The sequence below is a fragment of the Lepidochelys kempii genome, chromosome 25, assembly GCF_965140265.1.
Source record: "Lepidochelys kempii isolate rLepKem1 chromosome 25, rLepKem1.hap2, whole genome shotgun sequence".
Lineage (NCBI taxonomy): Eukaryota > Metazoa > Chordata > Testudines > Cheloniidae > Lepidochelys > Lepidochelys kempii.
The window spans coordinates 17,117,691-17,141,351 of NC_133280.1; the positions used below are offsets into that span (position 1 = coordinate 17,117,691).

Below are 23,661 nucleotides of genomic sequence, written 5' to 3' on the forward strand. Positions count from 1 at the left end.
CGCCTCCCGCCCCCGGGCACAGACCCCCCCCCCGGCCAGCGCCTCCCGCCCCGGACACAGACCTGGGCACAGACCCCCCCGGTCAGCGCCTCCCGCCCCGGGCACAGACCCCCCCCGCCAGCGCCTCCCGCCCCCCGGGCACAGACCTGGGCACAGACCCCCCCCGGCCAGCGCCTCCCGCCCCCGGGCACAGACCTGGGCACAGACCCCCCCCGGCCAGCGCCTCCCGCCCCGGGCACAGACCCCCCCCCCCGCCAGCGCCTCCCGCCCCGGGCACAGACCCCCCCCCGGCCAGCGCCTCCCGCACCGGGCACAGACCTGGGCACAGACCCCCCCCGGCCAGCGCCTCCCGCCCCCGGGCACAGACTCCCCCCCGCCAGCGCCTCCCGCCCCCGGGCACAGACTCCCCCCCGGCCAGCGCCTCCCACCCCCGGGCACAGACCCCCCCCGGCCAGCGCCTCCCGCCCCGGGCACAGACCCCCCTCGGCCAGCGCCTCCCGCCCCGGGCACAGACCTGGGCACAGACCCCCCCCCCCGCCAGCGCCTCCCGCCCCGGGCACAGACCCCCCCCGGCCAGCGCCTCCCGCCCCGGACACAGACCCCCCCCCCGCCAGCGCCTCCCGCCCCCGGGCACAGACCTGGGCACAGACCCCCCCGGCCAGCGCCTCCCGCCCCGGGCACAGACCCCCCCCCCCCCGGCCAGCGCCTCCCGCCCCTGGGCACAGACCCACCCGGGCCAGCGCCTCCCGCCCCCGGGCACAGGCCTGGGCACAGACCTCCCTGGCCAGCGCCTCCCGCCCCAGGCACAGACCTGGGCACAGATCCCCCCCCGGCCAGCGCCTCCCACCCCCGGGCACAGACCCCACCCCCGGCCAGCGCCTCCCGCCCCCGGGCACAGACCCCCCCCCGGCCAGCGCCTCCCGCTCCCGGGCACAGACCTGGGCACAGACCCCCCCGGCCAGCGCCTCCTGTCCCGGGCACAGGCCTGGGCACAGACCTCCCCCCCGGCCAGCGCCTCCCGCCCCTGGCACAGACCCCCCTCCCGGCCAGCGCCTCCCGCCCCCGGGCACAGACCCCCCCCCCGGCCAGCGCCTCCCGCCCCGGGCACAGACCCCCCCCCCCCGGCCAGCCCCTCCCGCCCCCGGGCACAGACCTGGGCACAGACCCCCCCCCCGGCCAGCGCCTCCCGCCCCTGGGCACAGACCCCCCCGGCCAGCGCCTCCCGTCCCCGGGCACAGACCTCCCCAGCCAGCGCCTCCCGCCCCGGGCACAGACCTGGGCACAGACCCCCCCCGGCCAGCACCTCCTGCCCCGGGCACAGACCTGGGCACAGACCCCCCCGGCCAGTGCCTCCCGCCCCGGGCACAGACCTGGGCACAGACCCCCCCCCGGCCAGCACCTCCTGCCCCGGGCACAGACCTGGGCACAGACCCCCCCGGCCAGTGCCTCCCGCCCCGGGCACAGACCTGGGCACAGACCCTCCCCCCCAGCCAGCGCCTCCCGCCCCGGGCAGAGACCTGGGCACAGACCCCCCCCGGCCAGCGCCTCCCGCCCCAGGCACAGACCTGGGCACAGACCCCCCCCCCCCGGCCAGCACCTCCCACCCCTGGGCACAGACCTGGGCACAGACCCCCCCGGCCAGCGCCTCCCGCCCCCGGGCACGGACCTGGGCACAGACCCCCCCGGCCAGCGCCTCCCGCCCCCGGGCACAGACCTGGGCACACACACCCCCGGCCAGCGCCTCGCGCCCCTGGGCACAGACCTGGGCACAGACCTCTCCGGCCAGCTCCTCTTGTACCCCTGGGCACAGACCCTTCCCAGGGTACACTCCCCCATCTCTGGCCACAGACCCTCTCGACCAGCTCCATGTCCCCCAGGCACAGACACCTCCATCCCTGGGCACAGACCCCCCTGGCCAATTCCTCTTGTACCCCAGGCACATTCCACCCCCGAGGTACAGACACTCTCTCCCCACCCCACGACTGCCCTCCCATCTCCAGGCACAGACAACCCCATTCCCAGGCACAGACCCTCCCCCCCCTACCCCGGCTAGTGCCTCATCCCCCCAGCATTGATCCCTCTCCTGAACAAATTCTCCACCTCCAGTGATCAGACCACCCCCCACCCCGCCCCCAGCCCCTGGCTGACTTCCCTGCCCCTGGGGCACAGAACCCTCCGCCCTGCCTTCCGTTCACCTGTCTGGGCAGCCCCACCCTTCTGCCCTCCCAACTGTGTGTCAGGGACCCATACAGATGAATTCCTGTTTCTGTGGGTGGAGATAGATGGAGCTCATTTAGCTGCTGGGAAACATCTCCCACCTCATCAAGCACTACCCATTACATAAGAACATAAAAACAGCCATACTGGGTAAGACCAAAGGTCCATCTAGCCCAGTAGCCTGTCTTCCGACAGTGGCCAATGCCAGGTGCCCCAGAGGGAATGAACAGAACAGGTAATCATCAAGTGATCCATCCCCTGTCGCTCATTCCTAGCTTCTGGCAAACAGAGGCTAGGAACACCATCCCTGCCTATCCTGGCTAATAGCCATTGATGGACCAACCTATCCTTTATGAATGTATCTAGTTCTTTTTTGAACCCTGTTATAGTCTTGGCCTTCACAACATCTTCCGGCACAGAGTTCCACAGGTTGACTGTGCATTGTGTGAAGAAATACTCCATCCCATTGGACACTCCCGATCTCATCCCAAGGCTACTGTTCCCCTTTCCACTGGGCCCTGTCCACTGTATCCTAGGCCTGCTGCTCCTATCCGATCAGACACTCCCATCTCATTTTACCAGGCTCTTCCCCATCCTATTCCAGTGCTGCTACTCCCCATGCAGCCCATCTCTGATGCTGCCCCTAAGTGTGATTCATGCAAATGACGTTTCTGCTGCTGCTGAGTTATGCAAAGTGGCAACCATGGGCATCAAGTATCAGGGGGATAGCCATGTTAGTCTGTATCCACAAAAACAACAAGGAGTCTGGTGGCACCTTAAAGACTAATGGTGTTAAATTTGCAAATTAATTTTAGTTCTGCTGTTTCTCTTTGAAGTCTGTTTCTGAAGTTTTTTTGTTCAAGTATAGCTACTTTTAAATCTGTTATAGAATGTCCAGGAAGATTGAAGTGTTCTCCTACTGGCTTTTATATGTTACCATTCCTGATGTCCAATTTGTGTCCATTTATTCTTTTACGTATGGACTGCCTGGTTTGGCCAATATACATGGCAGAGGGGCATTACTGGCACATGATGACATATATAACATTAGTAGACACGCAGGTGAATGAGCCTCTGATGGTGTGGCTGATGTGATTGGGTCCTCTGATGGTGTCGCTAGAGTACGTAAGGGGACAGAGTAGGCAATGAGGTTTGCTACAGGGATTGGTTCCTGGGTTAGTGTTTCTGTGGTGTGGTGTGTAATTGCTGGTGAGTATTTGCTTCAGGTTGGGGGCTGTCTGTAAGCAAGGACTGGCCTGCCTCCCAAGCTCTGTGAGAGTGAGGGATCATTTTCCAGGATAGGTTGTAGATCGTTGGTAATATGCTGGAGAACAGAAGAACTAAAATTCATTTGCAAATTTAACACAATTAATTTGGGCTTGAATAGGGACTGGGATTGGCTGGCTCATTACAAAAGCAGCTTTGCCTCTCCTGGAATTGACACCTCCTCATCTATGATTGGGAGTGGACTACATCCACCGTGATCGAATTGGCCCTGTCAACACTGGTTCTCACTTGTGAGGTAACTCCTTTCTGTTCATGTGTCATTATATAATGCCTGCATCTGTAATTTTCACTCCATGCATCTGAAGAAATGGTGTTTTACCCAGGAAAGTTTATACCCAAATAAATCTGTTAGTCTTTAAGGTGCCACCAGACTCCTTAACCGTGGGTATAGCTCCTTCACTGCAGGATTTGCCTTTGAATGTGTATCAAAAGCTTCAATGTGTGTCTAAAAGGGGAAGTGCTCTGCTTGTGGCTGCAACGGCAAAGTGAAGTCTGTACTGCGCTATTGAGAAAAGGTTTCTTAGGGACAGCAGATTCAGAAAGAGCCAGAAATAGGGAGGTCTAGCCCCACCTGTAATAACTGTGTTGGGCCCTGCATCCAGCTACTTCCCCAAGAGCAGCGGGAAGAGGATTAAAAATAAGGGGGATTTTAGAAGACCACCCACCTCATCCCAGATAAACAATTAAAAATGAATGGCTAAAATCAGTAAACTACTGAAGCTAGGCTCTGTGGTTTCCCAGCCTAACCTATTGTGTATTATACATGTACTCAGTGCGAGAAGATACTAGTGCCTTGCACAGAACCCACGTTCCTGATCAACAAGCTGTTCTCTCATTAAAGCTCCTAGTTACATAATTCAGTTGGGCTCTGCACTTTCTCCTGACAGAAAGCCTTCCTCACACTTCCTGACACACAAGGTCAAATGGAGGCATCCTAAGGAGAGTGAATCTACCGTCAACATTCATATTTAACATTTGAATATAGCATCCTATATGCACAGGGCACTGTATATTTAACATGTATATCTAAAACCCTAGGTGTATATATATAGCCCTGCATATTTTAAACCTACTTATATAGCTCTGTTCCTGCGAAGGTGCTTAAGCACAAGCTTAATTTTAAATAGTCCTATTAATGTAATTTTGAGTAGTCCCATTAAACTTAATACGACTATACATTTAAGCAGGTGGGTAAGTCTTTGCTGGATAGGGCCTATGACATTTAACTAAGATTACAAGACAGAAATATTTTCATGTACTTATTCAACGTAAAAGAAAAAGAATCTTTCTCTTTGAGAACATCAGCACTGTACTGTAACATCAAGAATCATCAAAGGACACATAGACATAAGGAAGAAGATGAGCTTTCATTTTTTGTGTTTCAAATAAGAGTCCAGAGTCGGTTTTGTATAGTATAAGTGACTTGGTGAAAAAGTTTGTTTCTAAATCCTCCAATTTCTAAGAGGATTAAAATGTTATCTGTTCTATTGCTGAGGGGGTCTGTGATACTGTTAACTATATTGTATGTGTCTGTAGCACTTTCCACTGGAGCAGATTACGGTGAATTAAGACTCTCAACACCCCTGGCAAATAAATATTAACTAGGGCTGTCCATTAACCACAGTCAACTCATGCGATTAACTCAAAAAAATTAATTGTGATTAAAAAATTAATCGCAATTAATCGCAATTTTAATTGCACGTTAAACAATATTCGTGGGTATTCACACACAAAAGCTTATGCTCCAATACGTCTGTTAGTCTATAAAGTGCCACAGGACTCTTTGCCGCTATTAAACAATAGAATACCAATTGAAATTTATTAAATATTTTTGGATGTTTTTCTACATTTTCAAATATATTGATTTCAATTACAACACAGAATACAAAGTGTACAGTCCTCACTTTATGTTATTATTTTTTATTACAAATATTTGCACTGTAAAAATGATAAACAAAAGAAATAGTATTTTTCAGTTCACCTCATACAAGTACTGTAGTGCAATCTCTTTATCATGAATGTTGAACTTACAAATGTAGAATTATGTACAAAAATAACTGCATTCAAAAATAAAACAATGTAAAACTTTAGAGCCTACAAGTCCACTCAGTCCTACTTCTTGTTCAGCCAATCGCTAAGACAAACAAGTTTGTTTACATTTATGGGAGATAATGCTGCCCAATTTTTATTTACAATGTCACCAGAAAGTGAGAAGAGGCATTCCCATAGGACTTTCTAGCCAGCCTTGCCATGCCAGATATGCTAAACATTCATATGTCCCTTCATGCTTCGGCCACCATTCCAGAGGACATGCTTCCATGCTGATGATGCTCGTTAAAAAAAAAAAATGCTTAAATTAAATTTGACTGAACTCCTTGGGGGAGAATTGTCTGTCTCCTGCTCTGTTTCACTTGCATTCTGCAATTTATTTCATGTTATTAAAAAAAAAAAAAAAAAAAAAAGTGGGGGGGGGGTGAGAAAGCCTGGATTTGTGCTGGACATGGCCCACCTTGATTACCATGCACATTGTAGGGAGAGTGGTCACTTTGGATGAGCTATTACCAGCAGGAGAGTGAGTTTGTATGTGTATGGGGGTGGGGGGGTGAGAAAACCTGGATTTGTGCTGGAAATGGCCCACCTTGATTATCATGCACATTGTAGGGAGAGTGGTCACTTTGGATGAGCTATTACCAGTAGGATAGTGAGTTTGTGTGTGTGGTTTTTGGAGTGGGGTGAGGGGGTGAGAGAACCTGGATTTGTGCAGGAAATGGCCCACCTTGATTATCATGCACATTGTGTAGAGAGTTGTCACTTCGGATGGGCTATTACCAGCAGGAGAGTGAGTTTGTGTGTGGGGGGGCGGAGGGTGAGAAAACCTGGATTTGTGCTGGAAATGGCCCAACTTGATGATCACTTTACATAAGCTATTACCAGCAGGACAGTGGGGTGGGAGGAGGTATTGTTTCATGATCTCTGTGTGTATATAAAGTCTGCTGCAGTTTCCACGGTATGCATCCGATGAAGTGAGCTGTAGCTCACGAAAGCTCATGCTCAAATAAATTGGTTAGTCTCTAAGGTGCCACAAGTACTCCTTTTCTTTTAGTCTCAGATGATGACCCAGCACATTTTGTTCATTTTAAGAACACTGTTGCTGCAGATTTGACAAAATGCAAAAAAGGTACCAATGTGAGATTTTTAAAGATAGTACAGCCCTCGACCCAGGGTTTAAGAATCTGAAGTGCCTTCCAAAAAATCTGAGAGATATGAGGTGTGGAGCATGCTTTCAGCAGTCTTAAAAGAACAACACTCCAATGCAGATACTACAGAACCACTGAAAAAGAAAATCAGCCTTCTACTGGTGGCATCTGACTGCCAGTGGGCCATGGAGCCAGGCCCATGCTCAGAACGGGCCCCGTCCTGCTCTGCTTGCACTGTGACCTGAGACCCCGCCAGCCCACTGGCTCCCCCGCCCACCACTTGCTCTTCTCTGCCTGCCTGCCAGCTGGCAGAGGGCTCCTCTCCACCTCCTGGCCCCACCCACTGGCTTCTCTCTATCTCCTGGTGGGATCCCAGGGCACCTCCAGCTAAAGGCAGTCTTTGCTTCCCACCACCTGTGGGGCCCCACCTGTCTCTCTGGAGCTGAGCTGTCTGGGACTGGTGCAGAAGCCTGGCCAGTCTCAGTCAGTGGCAGAGACAGTGTTGGGGTCTTGGCTGGGCCCCTCCAGGCAAGTGGATCCTGAGGGAGCCCGCCTGAGGCAGGCCTTAGCCTGGCTGATCATGCCACTTCCAAGGGGCCGGAGGGATTCCCCATCCCTGGACCACCCCGACTGCACTGGTGGCGCAGCCCAGAAAACACAGTCGCCTCCCAGCAGGACCAGTGAGTGCAGCTGGGCGTGGGTCTGTGGAGGGCCTGGGTGGGAGTGCTGGGCTGTGAAGATCTCTATGTGTTGGGGCACTAGGGAATGGGGTTCTGTGTGGGATGCTAGGCAATTGTGGTGGGGCTGTGGGTAGGGGGGCGCTGGACGGGGTGGTGGTGTGCAGGGTGCTATGCATTTGTGGCAGGGTCTGGGAGACACTGGGCATAGCAAATCCAGGAGGGCTCTGACTATAGGGAATCGGGAGGGTGTTCTGATGTTGGGTAGGGGGGATGTGTGGTACAGCATTGACCCAGCCCTGAGGAGAAGGAGCACACTGGCAGCGTAAATAGTGCCCTCACACTGGGCTGGGCAGAGCGGGCCACCCCTGCCATGCCATGACCCTAGCCGGCCCAACCCCCCCGCACCATGCTCCATTGCCCCCATGGGGGCCCACAAAAAGTTAATCCAGCCCTGCTCAGATGATGAAAATAAACATGCATCAGTCTGCACTGCTTTGGACTGTTATCGAGCAGAACCTGTCATCAGCATGGACGCATGGCCTCTGGAATGGTGGATGAAGCATGAAGGGACATACGAATCTTTAGGGCATCTGGCATGTAAATATCTTGCGATGCCGGCTGCAGTAGTGCGAACGCCTCTTCTCATTTTCAGGTGACACTGTGGACAAGAAGCAGACAGCATTATCTCCTGCAAATGTAAACAGACTTGTTTATTTGAGCGATTGGCTGAAGAAGAAGTAGAACTGAGTTTTACATTGTTGTAGGCTCTAAAGTTTTACATTGCTTTATTTTTGAATGCAGTAATTTTCTGTGCAAATTCTACACTTGTAAGTTCAACTTCCATGATAAAAAGATTGCACTACAGTATTTGTATTAAGTGAATTGAAAAATACTGTTTCTTTTGGCTTTACAGTACAAATGTTTATAATAAAAAATAAATATAAAGTGAACACTGCTCACTTTATATTCTGTGTTGTAATTGAAATCAATATATTTGAAAATGTGGAAAACATCCAAAAATTTATATAAATGGTATTTTATTATTGTTTAACAGTGTGATTCATTTTTTTAAGAGCTTGACAGCCCTCATATTAACCCTTGATAATCAATTAGAGGAAACTGAAATACAGGGAGGGGAAGTGAGATACTCAAGGCATGTTAAGGAGGACTTGTGGCACCTTAGAGACTAACAAAATTTTTTGAGCATAAGCGATGAAGTGAGCTGTAGCTTACGAAAGCCTATGCTCAAATAAATTGGTTAGTCTCTAAGGTGCCACAAGTCCTCCTTTTCTTTTTGTGGACACAGACTAACACGGCTGCTCCTCTGAAACCTGTCAAGGCATGTTGGTAGCAGAGCTGGCAATAGAACATGAGTCCTAATTCCCACTCCTGAGCTTTAACCATTAGTCCATGTTTCCCTCTGTAATTAACCCAGGTTAGCCAATATGGGGTAAGATTTAATTCCTCACATTCAACATGTGCATCTTCATTCCTCTAATTCTTCCCCGGTTCTTCTGTCCTTCTGCAACTGGGCCTGGGTTGGGCGGGAGACCAGGACTCCTGGGTTCCACCCTCGGGGATGGGAGGGGAAAGGGTGTAGGATGCTATGCCCAGCCCGGGGGAAGGCCGTGGGGACCAGGACTCCTGGGTTCTATCCCCAGGGATGGGAGGGGGGAAGGATGACTCTGGGCTCCATGCCCAGCCCGGGGGAAGGCCGTGGGGCCCAGGACTCCTGGGTTCTATCCCCAGGGATGGGGCTCCATGCCCAGCCCGGGGGAAGGCCAAGGGGACCAGGACTCCTGGGTTCTATCCCCAGGGATGGAAGGGGGGAAGGAGGACTCTGGGCTCCATGCCCAGCCCGGGGGAAGGCCGAGGGGACCAGGACTCCTGGGTTCTATCCCCACGGGTGGGAGGGGGGAAGGAGGACTCTGGGCTCCATGCCCAGCCCGGGGGAAGTCCAAGGGGCCCAGGACTCCTGGGTTCTATCCCCAGGGATGGGAGGGGGGAAGGAGGACTCTGGGCTCCATGCCCAGCCCGGGGGAAGGCCGAGGGGACTAGGACTCCTGGGTTCTATCCCCAGGGATGGGAGGGGGGAAGGAGGACTCTGGGCTCCATGCCCAGCCCGGGGGAAGGCCGTGGGGCCCAGGACTCCTGGGTTCTATCCCCAGGGGTGGGAGGGGGGAAGGAGGACTCTGGGCTCCATGCCCAGCCTGGGGGAAGGCCGTGGGGCCCAGGACTCCTGGGTTCTGTCCCCAGGGGTGGGAGGGGGGAAGGAGGACTCTGGGCTCCATGCCCAGCCCGGGGGAAGGCCGAGGGGACCAGGACTCCTGGGTTCTATCCCCAGGGGTAGGAGGGGGGAAGGAGGACTCTGGGCTCCATGCCCAGCCCGGGGGAAGGCCGAGGGGACTAGGACTCCTGGGTTCTATCCCCAGGAGTGGGAGGGGGGAAGGAGGACTCTGGGCTCCATGCCCAGCCTGGGGGAAGTCCAAGGGGACCAGGACTCCTGGGTTCTATCCCCAGGGATGGAAGGGGGGAAGGAGGACTCTGGGCTCCATGCCCAGCCCGGGGGAAGGCCGAGGGGACCAGGACTCCTGGGTTCTATCCCCAGGGATGGGAGGGGGGAAGGAGGACTCTGGGCTCCATGCCCAGCCCGGGGGAAGGCCGAGGGGACCAGGACTCCTGGGTTCTATCCCCAGGGATGGAAGGGGGGAAGGAGGACTCTGGGCTCCATGCCCAGCCCGGGGGAAGGCCGAGGGGACCAGGACTCCTGGGTTCTGTCCCCAGGGATGGGAGGGGGGAAGGAGGACTCTGGGCTCCATGCCCAGCCCGGGGGAAGGCAGAGGGGACTAGGACTCCTGGGTTCTATCCCCAGGGATGGGAGGGGGGAAGGAGGACTCTGGGCTCCATGCCCAGCCCCGGGGAAGGCCGAGGGGACCAGGACTCCTGGGTTCTATCCCCAGGGATGGGAGGGGGGAAGGAGGACTCTGGGCTCCATGCCCAGCCCCGGGGAAGGCCGAGGGGCCCAGGACTCCTGGGTTCTATCCCCAGGGATGGGAGGGGGGAAGGAGGACTCTGGGCTCCATGCCCAGCCCCGGGGAAGGCCGAGGGGACCAGGACTCCTGGGTTCTATCCCCAGGGATGGGAGGGGGGAAGGAGGACTCTGGGCTCCATGCCCAGCCCCGGGGAAGGCCGAGGGGCCCAGGACTCCTGGGTTCTATCCCCAGGGATGGGAGGGGGGAAGGAGGACTCTGGGCTCCATGCCCAGCCCGGGGGAAGGCCGAGGGGACCAGGACTCCTGGGTTCTATCCCCAGGGATGGGAGGGGGGAAGGAGGACTCTGGGCTCCATGCCCAGCCCGGGGGAAGGCCGAGGGGACCAGGACTCCTGGGTTCTATCCCCAGGGATGGGAGGGGGGAAGGAGGACTCTGGGCTCCATGCCCAGCCCCGGGGAAGGCCGAGGGGCCCAGGACTCCTGGGTTCTATCCCCAGGGATGGGAGGGGGGAAGGAGGACTCTGGGCTCCATGCCCAGCCCCGGGGAAGGCCGAGGGGCCCAGGACTCCTGGGTTCCACCCCGACTCTCTCCCAGGGGTACCCTACCGAGAGTCCCCACCCCGAGCAGACGGGCCCCGCCCCCTGTACCGCCCCCTAGCGGCAAAGCCAGGAGGTCTCGGCGCAAGGACTGAGCTGGAGCCGCCCTTTCCGGTTCCGGGCCCGGTCCGGAAGCCGCCGCGATGATCGGGGACCTGCTGCTCTGCGGGTACCGGGGCGGGATACCGGGCCTGGGGCTGGGGGCGGGCGGGAGTCCCCGGCGAGCGCCTGGCTCCCCGGCCGCTCTAACCCGCTCTCTCTCTCTCTCTCTCTCTCTCCCCCCTTAGGACGCTGCTGCTGAACGCCGGCGCCGTGTTAAACTTCAGGCTGTGAGTGGGGCGGGGGCGGATCGGGCCCTCCCGTAACCAGCCGCTGAACGGGCCGCCGCTGGGTCCTCTCGGCCCCCGGCCCGGGTGCCCGCGGCTGCCCCGCTCGCCGGGCCGGTGCCGCCCTCCCCCGGCCCGGGTGCCCGCGGCTGCCCCGCTCGCCGGGCCGGTGCCGCCCTCCCCCGGCCCGGGTGCCCGCGGCTGCGCCGACTGCAGAGGGGAGTCGTGTCCCCCCTGCCTTGTGGCACCTTCAGCACCAGCCAGGGTCTCCACCCTCCCAGTCACTCCTGGCAGGCTGCTGTCCCCCAGGGCTCTGGTGGGTCGCACCACGGTCAAACTCTTGTTAGGTTAATTGTCTGGTCCCAAACCCTATGGACTCCCGCCTAGGGCTGGTACTGGCAATGCGTGTCTGCTCCCAGCAATGTGGAAATAACTCCTGTGTCCCTGCAGGAAGAAGAAAGACGCTCAGGGCTTCGGTGAAGAGTCTAGGGAGCCAACTACGGGTAATAGGCTCAATGAGTGAACACTTCGTCTGGGACTCTTAGGGCATGGCTACACTTGCAGATGTAGAGCGCTTCGGGTTAAACCAGCCTTCGGAGAGCGCAGTAGGGAAAGCGCTGCAATCTGTCCACACTGACCGCTTCAAGCGCTCTGGCATGGCCACATTTGTGGCACATGCAGCGGCATTGGGAGCGGTGCATTATGGGCAGCTGTCCCAGCATGCAAGTGGCTGCAACGAGCTTTTCAAATGGGGGGTGGAGTGGAGTGTGACATGAGGTGTGTTGTGAGTATGTGGGTGGAGAGAGAGTGGGTTCTTGGGGGGCTGAGAGCATGTCAGCATTCTGTCTTGTAAGTTCAGACAGCAGCAGACCTCCATCCCCGCCTGCTGCTCTCTCTCTCACACACACAGCCTTGCGCACTAATGGTTGCTTTGTCTCGGAGCAGATAAGCAGCTGGCTGTCAGAAACCGAGCTTTCAAAGGGCATGTCCGCATTCCTACGGTGATTCAAAAACAATGACAAGAGTGGCTACTTGAATTAAGGGGATTATGGGGCGTTTCCAGAGGCTGATCAGAGTGCAGTAATGCAACACCTCATCCACACTGGCGCTGCGGGGGTGCAGCAAACATTATTCCACTCGCGCGGTGAAGTACCAGCAGCACTGTAGCCACCGAGTCAGAGCGTTGTACGTGCCTTGCCAGTGTGGACGGGTAGTGAGCTAGTGCGCTTGGGGCTCCTTTATTGCTCTGTAACTCGCAAGTGTAGCCAAGCCCTTCGCGTGTGTAGTTTCCCTCAGTGTGAGCACTGCAAAGATGGTTGTGAATGAAGCACTTTGTTCATACAGGTGGCTTCCCTCTGATTAATCAAATCTACATGGGAAACCTCTAAGACAAAAGTGCTTAACATGAACCCATTTCTGAGACACCCAAATATGAGTTCACTGATCCATCTATAGCTAGTGACTGGCTCACCAATCTCTGCTTACAACTTGCTGAACAACATTTCCCTAGGGGCTTTGCAGGCACTGCTCTTCCTCTCAGAACTGTGACTTGGAGCAGGAGTCCTAAGATTTACAGTGTACATTCCCTCCTGCATTTTTGGATACTAGCGTCTATGCTGCAGAAGAACTCAGTGCCTTTATGTGTTGATTTCCTCATTACTGTTTGTGCCTTTAAGTTGCCCCTATGTATTTATCCTCATTATGATGAATGATTGAGGTGGGAAGACCACATACTATAACATGTGGCCATGACAGCTGTCCTTTTCCTTTTTTGGAATGGGATGTGACCTACCTTCTGCTTTCTTTTCCTTGTTTTCTAGACCTTTTGTGGGTGTTCGTGACAGACTAAACTAGGTGGTGGCCATCCCCTCCCAAATCTCCATTTCTCGTTTGTTTTGTCCTTTGTAACATTCAGTTTTTATTTTGAATTAACAGTCTATGACATGTTTCAGTTAATATTGAAAATGTGAAGTGTAAATGTGTGTGTCTGTATTTGCTGTATATGATAAAGGGTTTTTCCTTTGATTTTCTAGGTGACAATATCAGGGAGTTCTTGTTGAGTCTCAGGTACTTTCGAATCTTCATTGCCTTGTGGAACATCTTCATGATGTTTTGCATGATTGTGTAAGTAGAACCAGATTGGATCTCATTGCTATAATTTTTTTCTTAAGTTAGACATCTTGGTTTTGTTTCTAACTCCTCTTCTTCTGATCCTGCTGTCTTCCTTTGTTTTGGGCTGCTCTTGAGCCTCATTTGTTTCAATTTTGATCTGCAAGGAGATGTTCACTGACCTTGTTACTTAATGATAATGAAACTCGTAATGCATGATGAATTTAGTTTCTCTGTTCATCAATAAGAGATTCAACCTTGAATCTAGTGCTTCTTACCATGTGTTGCTTAAACATGTCAGTTATGTTGGAAGACCAGGGCAAATGACGTTAGTGGTGTCTTGGATGTGAAAAAACCAAACTCTCACACAGAAAAACCAACCCCTTGGGCTAGGCCAGCTTCACGGCCTTGCAGATGCCTTCATGCTGCCTCTCAAAACCCTGGATTTGAGCCTCATGCTCAGTCTCAATGGACAGGCTGGCAAAATATCTGCTAGCGTTTCACCTGTGTAGCTATATGGTCCAATGAGTGGGAAAGCAGAACTGATGCAGATATGTATTAATGTCTCTTCTGGCAGTAGTGACATTTAATTGGATGACTAGTATACAATTATACCCAATTCTCAACTACTTTTGTGTTTTCTGTTATATCTGCTAGGTTATTTGGATCTTGAAAGTCATCCAGAAACCTGTTTGGAGAGCTTTCTTTATCTGGTAACTTGGAGGAGGCTTTTGGCTGGAAACATGACCTTTCCATAAACTAAAAGACTGCAATGTTTTCAAAATATGAACAAAGAATTTTGGTCTGTTCTTTTATACAAGGGTCTAAATGTTAAAGAGATAGAACACATTCATATTCTTGGGCGGATTGTAATAGATGGTGTGATTATTATGTAAATGAAAGTAGCTTCTTGTTAAATGGTGGGGAGCACTTTCATGGTTGGTAGACACACAAACTGACCCTCCTGGACCATATTTACCAAAAGTGTGGGCTGACTCTTGGGACTTACTGCATATCTTTTTTTCAACAGACCCCAATAAATATTGGACTAACAGCAAACACGTTGACCCATGTGTATACCCTCCTCTAGCTTGCCTCTATGGGAGTGTCACCTTTTAGGCCTACCAACCTTGATGCTCAAAGCAAAATTGTTCAACTTTTCTAGCATATATAAATAACTTCTAAATGATGATGCTGGCCCAGCAACATGATGCTTGGTGAACTGTAGAACTACAACAACATCTGATGGTCACAAGAATCTCTGCTTTCAGTCACTCCTTGCTCTTAGTCTGTTATGGCATAGTATAGGCTATTTGAGGAGCCACTGCTCTATTGTCTGAGACCAATTTTGCCATTTGTAAGGCATTTTTATAAAGTTAAGCAAAACAATGTTATATTCCTGTAATTTTAATGATTGTCAGTTTTGTATCTAACTATAGAGAGCTGCGTAGCACTCGAAATATCTGGATGTCATGGGCTGCGCAATAAAGAAATAACTTATGGGAGGCGGAGAAGAATGTTGTTCACTATATCAAAGATAGTATTTGCCTGCAAACTGCCCTAGAGAATCTACCTACTGAGACAGGTAGATTTTGTGGATATGGAGTTAGCAGAGTAGAGGCCACCAGAATTATGCCTTTCTCAAGCTGGTTATAAATGTCCTTGAAGTTGAAATAACTGAGCATACAGACACTGCTACTTGTACAATTAAATTCCAGTAAAGAGGGTCCAGAATCTCAGGAACAAGCTCCAAAGAACTTGTAGGTTAAAAAAATACACATTCATCATCAAAAGAAGTAACAGGTCTTGAGATCTTAAACTAACTTCCAAGTATTATGAGAATATACACATCAGAACAGGCTGAAAAGAAAATTTTAAGAATAATTAATTCTTCAGTCTTTTTTTCTTTCTCTTCAGGCTTTCCAAGTTATGTGGTAAAACAGCATTTAAGTAAACATTTAATTTAGGCCTAAGGGAGTGATTGTACGTTAGCATATTTTTGTACTTGCTGTTAGTGCACTATCTTCTTAATAGCAGTTACAATAGTCACATTTCTTTCATGCAAAAGTGCTAAATGTAATTAAGGTTTTTATAGCTTCTGTAATTTAAATATCAATTAAATGATCTGTGTTTATCAGTTGATATGTAATATGCATGTTCTAGATTCATAGCACACATCTAAGATAGTTACCAAATTTAGTGTAATCAGACTTCTTAAATCAATGTTGGTGATTGCGTATGTGTAAATTGTTTATCTTCCAAACCAGTACTGGAGGTTTCAATAAAAATGGCTCAGATTATACATCCCTGTTGAGCTCTGGTGGATAATATATAAATGGATTTGAAGAGAGTAGTTTTATTTTTAGAGTGTTAAAGCTGCTTGGTACTCTGTTAGTTCCTAGTAGAGTCAACTAGCAAGGGCCAGGTTTCAGAGTACAGGTTTCAGAGTAACAGCCATGTTAGTCTGTATTCGCAAAAAGAAAAGGAGTACTTGTGGCACCTGAGAGACTAACCAATTTATTTGAGCATTAGCTTTCGTGAGCTACAGCTCACTTCATCGGATGCATACTGTGGAAACTGCAGAAGACATTATATACACAGAGACCATGAAACAATACCTCCTCCCACCCCACTCTCAGAGTAAGCTTTTGTGAGCTACAGCTAACTTCATTGGAAGCTTACGAAAGTTTTATGGTCAAATAAATTTTAGTCTCTAAGGTGCCACAAGTCCTCCTTTTCTTTTAGTAAGAGTCAGTTTCATTGTAGAACTGCCGAGAAGGTCTAAGAGTTAATTGGTTTGTCCTGTAATTGTGACTTCTTTTTTTTTTTCTCCAGCATTTTTTATTTTTATTTATTAATTGAAATTGGCCTCCCTTGGTAAGTAGCTTTGGTGTCCTCTACAACTAAAATAATTAAGGGATAAATAAATAGCTGTTTATAATAAAAAGCCCAGCAGTGGAACCTTCCTAGTCATAGTTCCAATTGACCAGTCAAATCAGGAAGCTTGCCTAAGAGAGCAAATTTTACACTGTGCCCAGAAGCTTCCTAAACTTCATCTCTGGAATGATCAGGCCCCATAGGCATAGGCTCTCCACTTTGAAGAGCCTGATACCAGCCATGAAAATTAACTCCTAGAATGGAGAGGAATCCAGGGGGTTGTAACTTCAGAGAAGGAGAGAGAAGACTCTGATAAGTGGGTCCTAGGCTATAGACTGTAACTAATACCTTGCACTGTACAATAGGTAGTACATAGGTACTGTATTATGTGCTCCAGAAGGTGCTCAGTGAAGAGGAGCAGCTTTATTCCGCTCTACCTGAAGTTTTTGTACCTTTTTTGGGGGTAGCCCCAACCAGAATGAATTGCAGCAATCTACCAAGATTGATAAACTGGGAAGGATTTCTGCTGAGAGGTCTGTACCACAAAGGAAAGCTTGCAGCCCCAGGCTAACTCTAAATGAACGAGACCATATTTTAATTTGTAACTCTTTTCCAATTGTTGTATATAACACCATGCCTGACTGCCTTTTTTTTTTTAAAAACTCTCTTATGTTTGTATTTAATCTTTTCTCAGAAAATATGGGAAAAGTAAAGTTTTTATATGGCACTGTAAATGTTTGATAAAGCACTGCACATAAAAATAGAATCCCTGAAGAATTTTCAGTTTCAGGCTCTGAACCTGCAAACATTTATGCATGGGTTTAACTCCATGCATATTAGTCCCATTGAGTTATGAGCACAACGTTTTTAAGCAAATGGGGGCTTAAATAAATATAAGGATAAGAGCAGATGACAACTACAGGAAGGGTTTAAGGGATGGTGAGAGAAGACAAGATCACACTTCGTCATCGGGTTGAGTAATTCAGGTATTTTGGGAGTAATTCTGTGTCTGTCATAGTCCTGTCTGAAACCAAACCATGGGATGAAGATGTGGCTACTTCCAACACTGCTTTCTCCTACAAAACCAAGTAATAAAAACATGCCACTACAAAGGAGTGGACACCTGTGGACAGTTAAATATTATAACATCATAGGTTAGAAAGTTGGCAGTAATGAACGTTGCATTCTTGAGAATGGGTCTAATGCCTGTCTAAGGGCAGCTGACCTTTCCCTTTACTAAGAGACACATTAAAATCTCCCTCCTGCTCATCCCTAGCCATGATTGGCAAGGATCTTGAGATATTTCAGTTTGCAAAGAATAATCTTTAGGATGGGGTTATATTTGAAAGTTCAGTTGTCCCATGCACATCTGTTGAAAAGGGGAGAGATGCTGTCCTTTCCACGGTATGCAGGGGATGGAATCCCATTAAAATCTACTGTTTTTAGAATCCATGACTCTCAAAGTATTTCCATCCTAATTTTTATCTACCTTCCTCAGTGAATACTTAGCCAGTGTATTGAAGAGGATGGTCCTACAGTTTATAAATAAGCCACTAGAGGTCCCCTTAATCGTCAGAGTAGCACTCAGCTCTATTTTGTGTCCACCATTCTTTTGATTTGTATCAGTTATTCAGAGCAATGTTTTGTAGATGTGAAGTTCTGGTCAATTCCATGTAGAACAAGTAGCATTCTCTTCTCTAAGTAACACTTTTCAATGTGTTTTAATTTAGGAGGTAGAAAATGTTCAAGCTATACTAACACTGCAAATATAGCAAACTATATTATAGCAACAAGGTAGGTGAGGTAATGTTTTTCATGAGACCAACTTCTGTTGGTGGAAGGTACAAGCTTCCAAGTTACACAGAGCTCTTGTATAGTAACTATATGTATAATAAACCATATTCTGATTAAATGGATGATATAATGCAATGAAGCATTGATAGTAGTCACTTTAGCAGATGTTATAAGTGTAATAGTTAAATGTTTATACATGTTATCATTGCAGTTATACACTGTTGCACTGAAACTGATTAAAATTGTTTGCTTTGAACTACTTATTCTTACGATGCACCCAAGAGTTTAGATCCTTGATTAGTGTGGCATACCACTTAGTGACCACTGATTTTCAGAGTGTGGGATTTATGGCACAGCTTTACTTTTTGTGTGGAATGAAATTTTAGATTGTGAATTTCTCAGGGCAGGGCCTGTTTTCTTATTTGTGCCTTATACAGAGCTGAGCAGATAGTGCAAGTATGACTGTTGTTAGATATCTGGCTCCATGTGTGTGTTCTCTGTGTGCTGTCCCAACCAGATAGTTGGCACAGCAGACTTCAGTCAAACTGTCCGATGACCACAGGATCCGTTAAGGTACGAAGGCGCCCGGCCAAGTTTATTGTCAATGAAGCATGGTAATAGCACTTGGCAGATTCTGAGGCTACTAAGATGTATGTCTGTGATAATGGATGCAGCTCAATAAATGGCGGGACTTTCCATTCCCCCTTACGCTGGCCAAAGACACTCCCTCTGAGATGCCTTTTTATACATCGTTACAAACAAGTTATGTATTGCCCCGATGTATCTGGCCGCCACCCATTGCCTTGTACCTGTTGGTTTGATCAAAACTTCTGTATCCCTCATGCTATCATCCTGACCTAATCTTTAAGATGGGTCAGCATGTTCCTGTTATCTTTGGAGGATAGGTTGGTAGCGGGGTGTTCAAGTACCACCCTTCTGGAATGTGTTTGCGTGTATATTATCGTACCTAACACTACTTAGGAATTGTGTTTCTGCAATATCAGCCCTGTTGCCAGATTCTGTGAGTAGGGTCTAGTTCACAGCCTGACTTTGCTTTATATTAGGAAAACTTTACGACTTTAGCTCAGGCCTCTGATATAAGGCCTTATGTGTCTTTCTTTGTATTTTGTAAACTCAGTCCTTTCCACAAGGCTTAAACTATGCAGGCTCTAGCAGTTGCTTCAATGATCATTTTAACCACTACAGTGAAAATTAGTGGAAATCCTGATTATGCAAGGGGTATAAAAATCATCATTTGCCCAATGGTATATGCCTATCTCTCAGATGTGAGAGGTCAAATGTGACTACACAAAAGGCAGCCAAAAAGCAAATTAATAGGGGCAAGGTGTGGTAGTGATTATATGCCAAATATAATTCTTTCGTGAATATTCTAGAATTATTTAGCATCTATTGATTTCCCTTTTCCAGTAGAGGCCACCAGAACATAAACGGACTCTCCTGAGGTTTTAAACAAGTGCAGCTGCTGCTGGGAGAAGAAAATAGGTTTTCTCCTCCCATATCCAGAACTTTGGTTCTTTGGCAGCATAACTATAGCTTGACTTGTTGGGGATGCCTAGCTTTTAGTTTTATATACTTAGCCCTACCAATAGATTGCATCTTAGTTTGGTGAGATGTTTAAAAATGTTATGTGATGGGGAGATTTAATGTAGACAGTGGCTCATAAAATTGACACAAATAGAATAGGGACCTTTAGGAATGTATCTGTGGGCATTAAAGCCCTTGAAAGTAACCTGATTCAAATTATTCTGGGTGTATGTTTTATCCTACAAAGAGTAATGAGGTCCAATCTGTTTAAGGGTTTTTTGCACTGCTTCAGATTGCATTGGCATGCAAGGGGAGACACTATGGTGTGTGTTATGACTAACACCATTACTTTCTTGAGGCTGCTGCCCAGCAGGAAGATTATGGACATGTTTGTTTTTAGTAATGGCCGTTTTTCTTCAAATAGTGTTAATTATATCATCTGCTTTTCAGCTAGAAAGACTCACTGTTGTCACTCTCTTTACTGAGGGTACCTTGCATTAAAGAAAAAATCTTAGCTGTCCTGGTTTTGGCAGAGGCTATTCCCCCCCCCCCCCCCCCCCGTTACTGCCAGGACAAGTGCCCATCTCTAAGCGAGAGCTGGAGATCAAACCACGGGGCTTTCCTGTGAATACTCTGTTTAATCTTGGCCTGTTCCCATCACCCTTGCTGGCTTCAGCGGGGCTTTACTGTAGCCGCACCCCTTGGCCATTAGCCCTTGAGCCGCAGCCCCCCCTTATGCGCCGCCGCTGCCCCAGCTCTGGGGCTGCCCCCCGAGTCCTGGGCTGGGCCCCCCGTTGCTCCCCGCCGAGCAATCCGGGGCCGGCAGCAGCTGCTGGGGCTAAGGGGAAGGCCACTAGCGGGCTCCGTCGCTGTCGCTCCGGGGCAGCCCCAGCGGACGCTGGGAGCCGCCTCCCCCGCCGGCTCGGTAACGTGCGGGGTCAGGGCGCTGCCTTCGCCTTGGCGCTATACGCTGCCGGCCCGCCTTGGGCGCATGCGTATTGCGAAGAGGAGGCCTTCGCTTCTAACCGAGCATGCGCACTTGCTCAACGTGCCTGTGCGTGCGTTTGTACGTCACAGTCGCGCCGTGCGTAATGGCGTCGGGTGGGGTCCCATGGTGCCTTGCGCGGGGCTGGCTCTCCGAGTCCTGCCCACAGTTGAGTTCGGCCCCCGAGCTGAGCAGACGGGTCCGGCCTAGTCCTGCCGCCTCGACCCCCCCCTCGCGGTCGCGTCTGGCTCCGAGCGCCGCTCCCCCCGCCGCGCGGGGAGCGAACATGCGGCTGCGGCGCCCTGAGGAGGCTGCTGCCGGCGAGTGAGGAGCCGCTGCCCCGGCCCGGCCCGGCCCCCGCCGCCTGCCCGCCCCGGCCGCAGCCGCCCCGCTTTCGCCCAGGCAATGACAGCGGCTCCGGCCCCCTCCCCGCAGCAGATCAGGGACCGGCTGCTGCAGGCCATCGACCCGCAGAGTAACGTGAGTACAGACCTCCCCTTCCCCTTCCCCGCCGACCTCCCCCTCCCCGGGCGGGTGGGGGTGGGGGGCGCGCCTGCCCCCTGCTCCGCCGACCTCACCCTTCCCCCTCTCCCCCCCCTCCTCCCGGGCGGGTGGGGGTGGGGGCGCGCTGCCCCCTGCTCCGCCGACCTCCCCTTCCCCCCTCTCCCCCCTCCCCGGGCGGGAGGGGGTGGGGGCGCGCTGCCCCCTGCTCCGCCGACCTCCCCCCCCTCCTCCCCGGGCGGGTGGGGGGTGGGGGCGCGCTGCCCCCTGCTCCGCCGACCTCACCCCCCCCTCCCTCCCCGGGCGGGGTGGGGGTGGGGGCGCGCTGCCCCCTGCTCCGCCGACCTCCCTCCCCGGGGCGGGTGGGGGTGGGGGGCGCGCTGCCCCCCTGCTCCGCCGACCTCCCTCCCCCGGGCGGGTGGGGGTGGGGGCGCGCTGCCCCCTGCTCCGCCGAACCTCCCCTTCCCCCTCCCCGGCGGGTGGGGGTGAGGGGCGCGCTGCCCCCCTGCTCCGCCGACCTCCCCTTCCCCCTTCTCCCCCCCCTCCCCGGGCGGGTGGGGGGTGAGGGCGCGCTGCCCCCCTGCTCCGCCGACCTCCCCTTCCCCCTCTCCCCCCTCCCCGGGCGGGTGGGGGTGGGGGCGCGCTGCCCCCTGCTCCGCCGACCTCCCCCCCTCCTCCCCGGGCGGGTGGGGGGTGGGGGCGCGCTGCCCCCCTGCTCCGCCGACCTCCCCTTCCCCTCTCCCTCCCCCGGGCGGGTGGGGGTGTGGGCGCTGCCGCCCCCTGCTCCGCCGACCTCCCCCTCCCCGGGGGGCGCTGCCCCCATAGATCGTGCCGTCCGCGAACCGGTGACCCTTGTGGGTGTGTTGCGAGCTCCTGGTTTCTGGCCTCCCGGAGGCGCCTATCCCGCCGGCAGCCTGCATGCCGGTTCCCCGGGGTCCCCTCCTCGCGGAGCAGCCCTTGACCGGAAGCTCCGGCCGCGGGTGGCGCAAGGGGAGCCTGGCTTTCCTGGCTCCCTTCTTGGGATGCTCCGGAGTCCGAGGCGTTTCGTCTCCCTGTGTGAGGGCCCAGGATTCCCGCGCCCCCAGGACTGGGGGTTTCCCGAGGCCTGATCCCCTTGCCACAGGGCCGGGCTTGCCGGTGCCGTGTGCTCCCCCGCGGGCAGGGCTGTGGGGCCGGGGACCGGGGGCAGATGGTAACCGGCCATGTGCGGAGCCGGCCTGCGCTCCGTACTCCAGCCCGCGGCTCTGGCGCGGCCTGCAGGGGCTCTGGGCTGTCCTGTACTGGGTTTTCCTATTCTGGCTCCTTTGGGAAAGCGGCGGGACAGGGAGCTTTCCGGCCTCCGCGCGGAAGGAGGCGGCGGCAGAGCAAACCAGTGTCCGTGCCGAGGCTGCTCTGCGTGCGCGATTCACTCCCGAGGGGGCATCCCAACGGTTCTCCCTTCTTCACTCCATAAAAGACCCTTGGGGAGGGGTAATCCTCCAGTGGTTTTGGCACCCCTGACCTGTCTGCCCTCTCTGGAGGGCTCCCACCCCTTTCCCTATTTCGTGTTCCAGCCTCTCTTTCTCCCCCTATATCTACACCCCGCGGGGGGCACTCCCAGCAAACCCCTCTGCTCTCCACTGCATCTTAGCACACCCTGGAAGGGGCTTCTTGTAATTTCTCCTTCTATTCCCTGACCCACAAGCTCCCACACTTGATGCAGGTTAGTGTCTCAGATAAGATCCTGATCTGGAATTACAGGACTGTGAGGCCCTTGAAACTTTTGGGGCCATCTCTGGGGCTAGGGCAGAAGCAGGCTGTGAGTTCCCGAATACTTTACAGTTGGGGGTAAAACATTCTTGGCCTTTGCTTTGGCTTTATTCTTTTCTACAGGATAAGCTTATTAGCTAGTTTGAAGATGCAGCATAAGCACAGAGAACCTGGTGTACATTTTACCTTGTGCTTTAAATAATTAAACTTAAAATTTTCTGTTTCAAAATTAGTGGTACATAGGGGCTGTAGGGTTAGTTTGGATCAGCAGCACATCAAAGTCCATGAAAGCTTATGCTCTAATAAATTGGTTAGTCTCTAAGGTGCCACAGGTACTCCTGTTCTTTTTACATCAAAGTCTGCAAGTTGCAAAGTAGAGTTCGAGTTCATATAACATCTGAGGTTGGCTATGATGGAGCCTAAGTGTGCGCAAAGTCTAATGCTATACACCAGGTTTCAGAGTAGCAGCCTTGTTAGTCTGTTTTCGCAAAAAGAAAAGGCGTACTAGTGGCACCTTAGAGACTAACCAATTTATTTGAGCATGAGCTTTCGTGAGCTACACCTCACTGCATCGGATGCATTCAGTAGGAAAAAAAAAAACAATGCATCCGATGCAGTGAGCTGTAGCTCACGAAAGCTTATGCTCAAATAAATTGGTTAGTCTCTAAGGTGCCCTCCTTTTCTTTTTGCTATACACCAATACATCATGCCATCCTCAGGGTGGGCAGGTCTCTTTTCCACTTGCCGTAGGGCAGATGGAATTTGATATATCAGTTCACACATACCTGTGTCTTAGAGAAGTTCTC

At 52.1% G+C, this 23,661-nt stretch overlaps 2 protein-coding genes across 4 annotated transcripts in view; both read left to right on the forward strand.

Moving 5' to 3' along the window:
• The first annotated feature begins 11,037 nt into the window (after window positions 1–11,037).
• On the forward strand, window positions 11,038–18,210 carry SMIM7 (small integral membrane protein 7). Its single transcript, XM_073324065.1, has 5 exons — window positions 11,038–11,138; window positions 11,257–11,298; window positions 11,746–11,798; window positions 13,329–13,419; window positions 14,062–18,210. Exons 1-5 carry the CDS (start codon window positions 11,113–11,115, stop codon window positions 14,075–14,077), a joined length of 228 nt encoding a protein of 75 aa, XP_073180166.1. The 5' UTR covers window positions 11,038–11,112; the 3' UTR covers window positions 14,078–18,210.
• The window catches only part of MED26 (mediator complex subunit 26), a 60,695-nt gene continuing 50,373 nt past the window's right edge, over window positions 13,340–23,661 (forward strand). For 2 of the 3 annotated variants that reach the window (XM_073324055.1, XM_073324054.1), the window contains exon 1: window positions 20,731–21,085. In XM_073324055.1, coding sequence (XP_073180156.1) covers window positions 21,011–21,085 — 75 coding nt within the window. In that variant the 5' untranslated portion in view covers window positions 20,731–21,010. Of the gene's footprint in view, window positions 13,363–20,730; window positions 21,086–23,661 lie in introns of those variants that run through there. The other variant, XM_073324058.1, reaches the window with a different exon arrangement.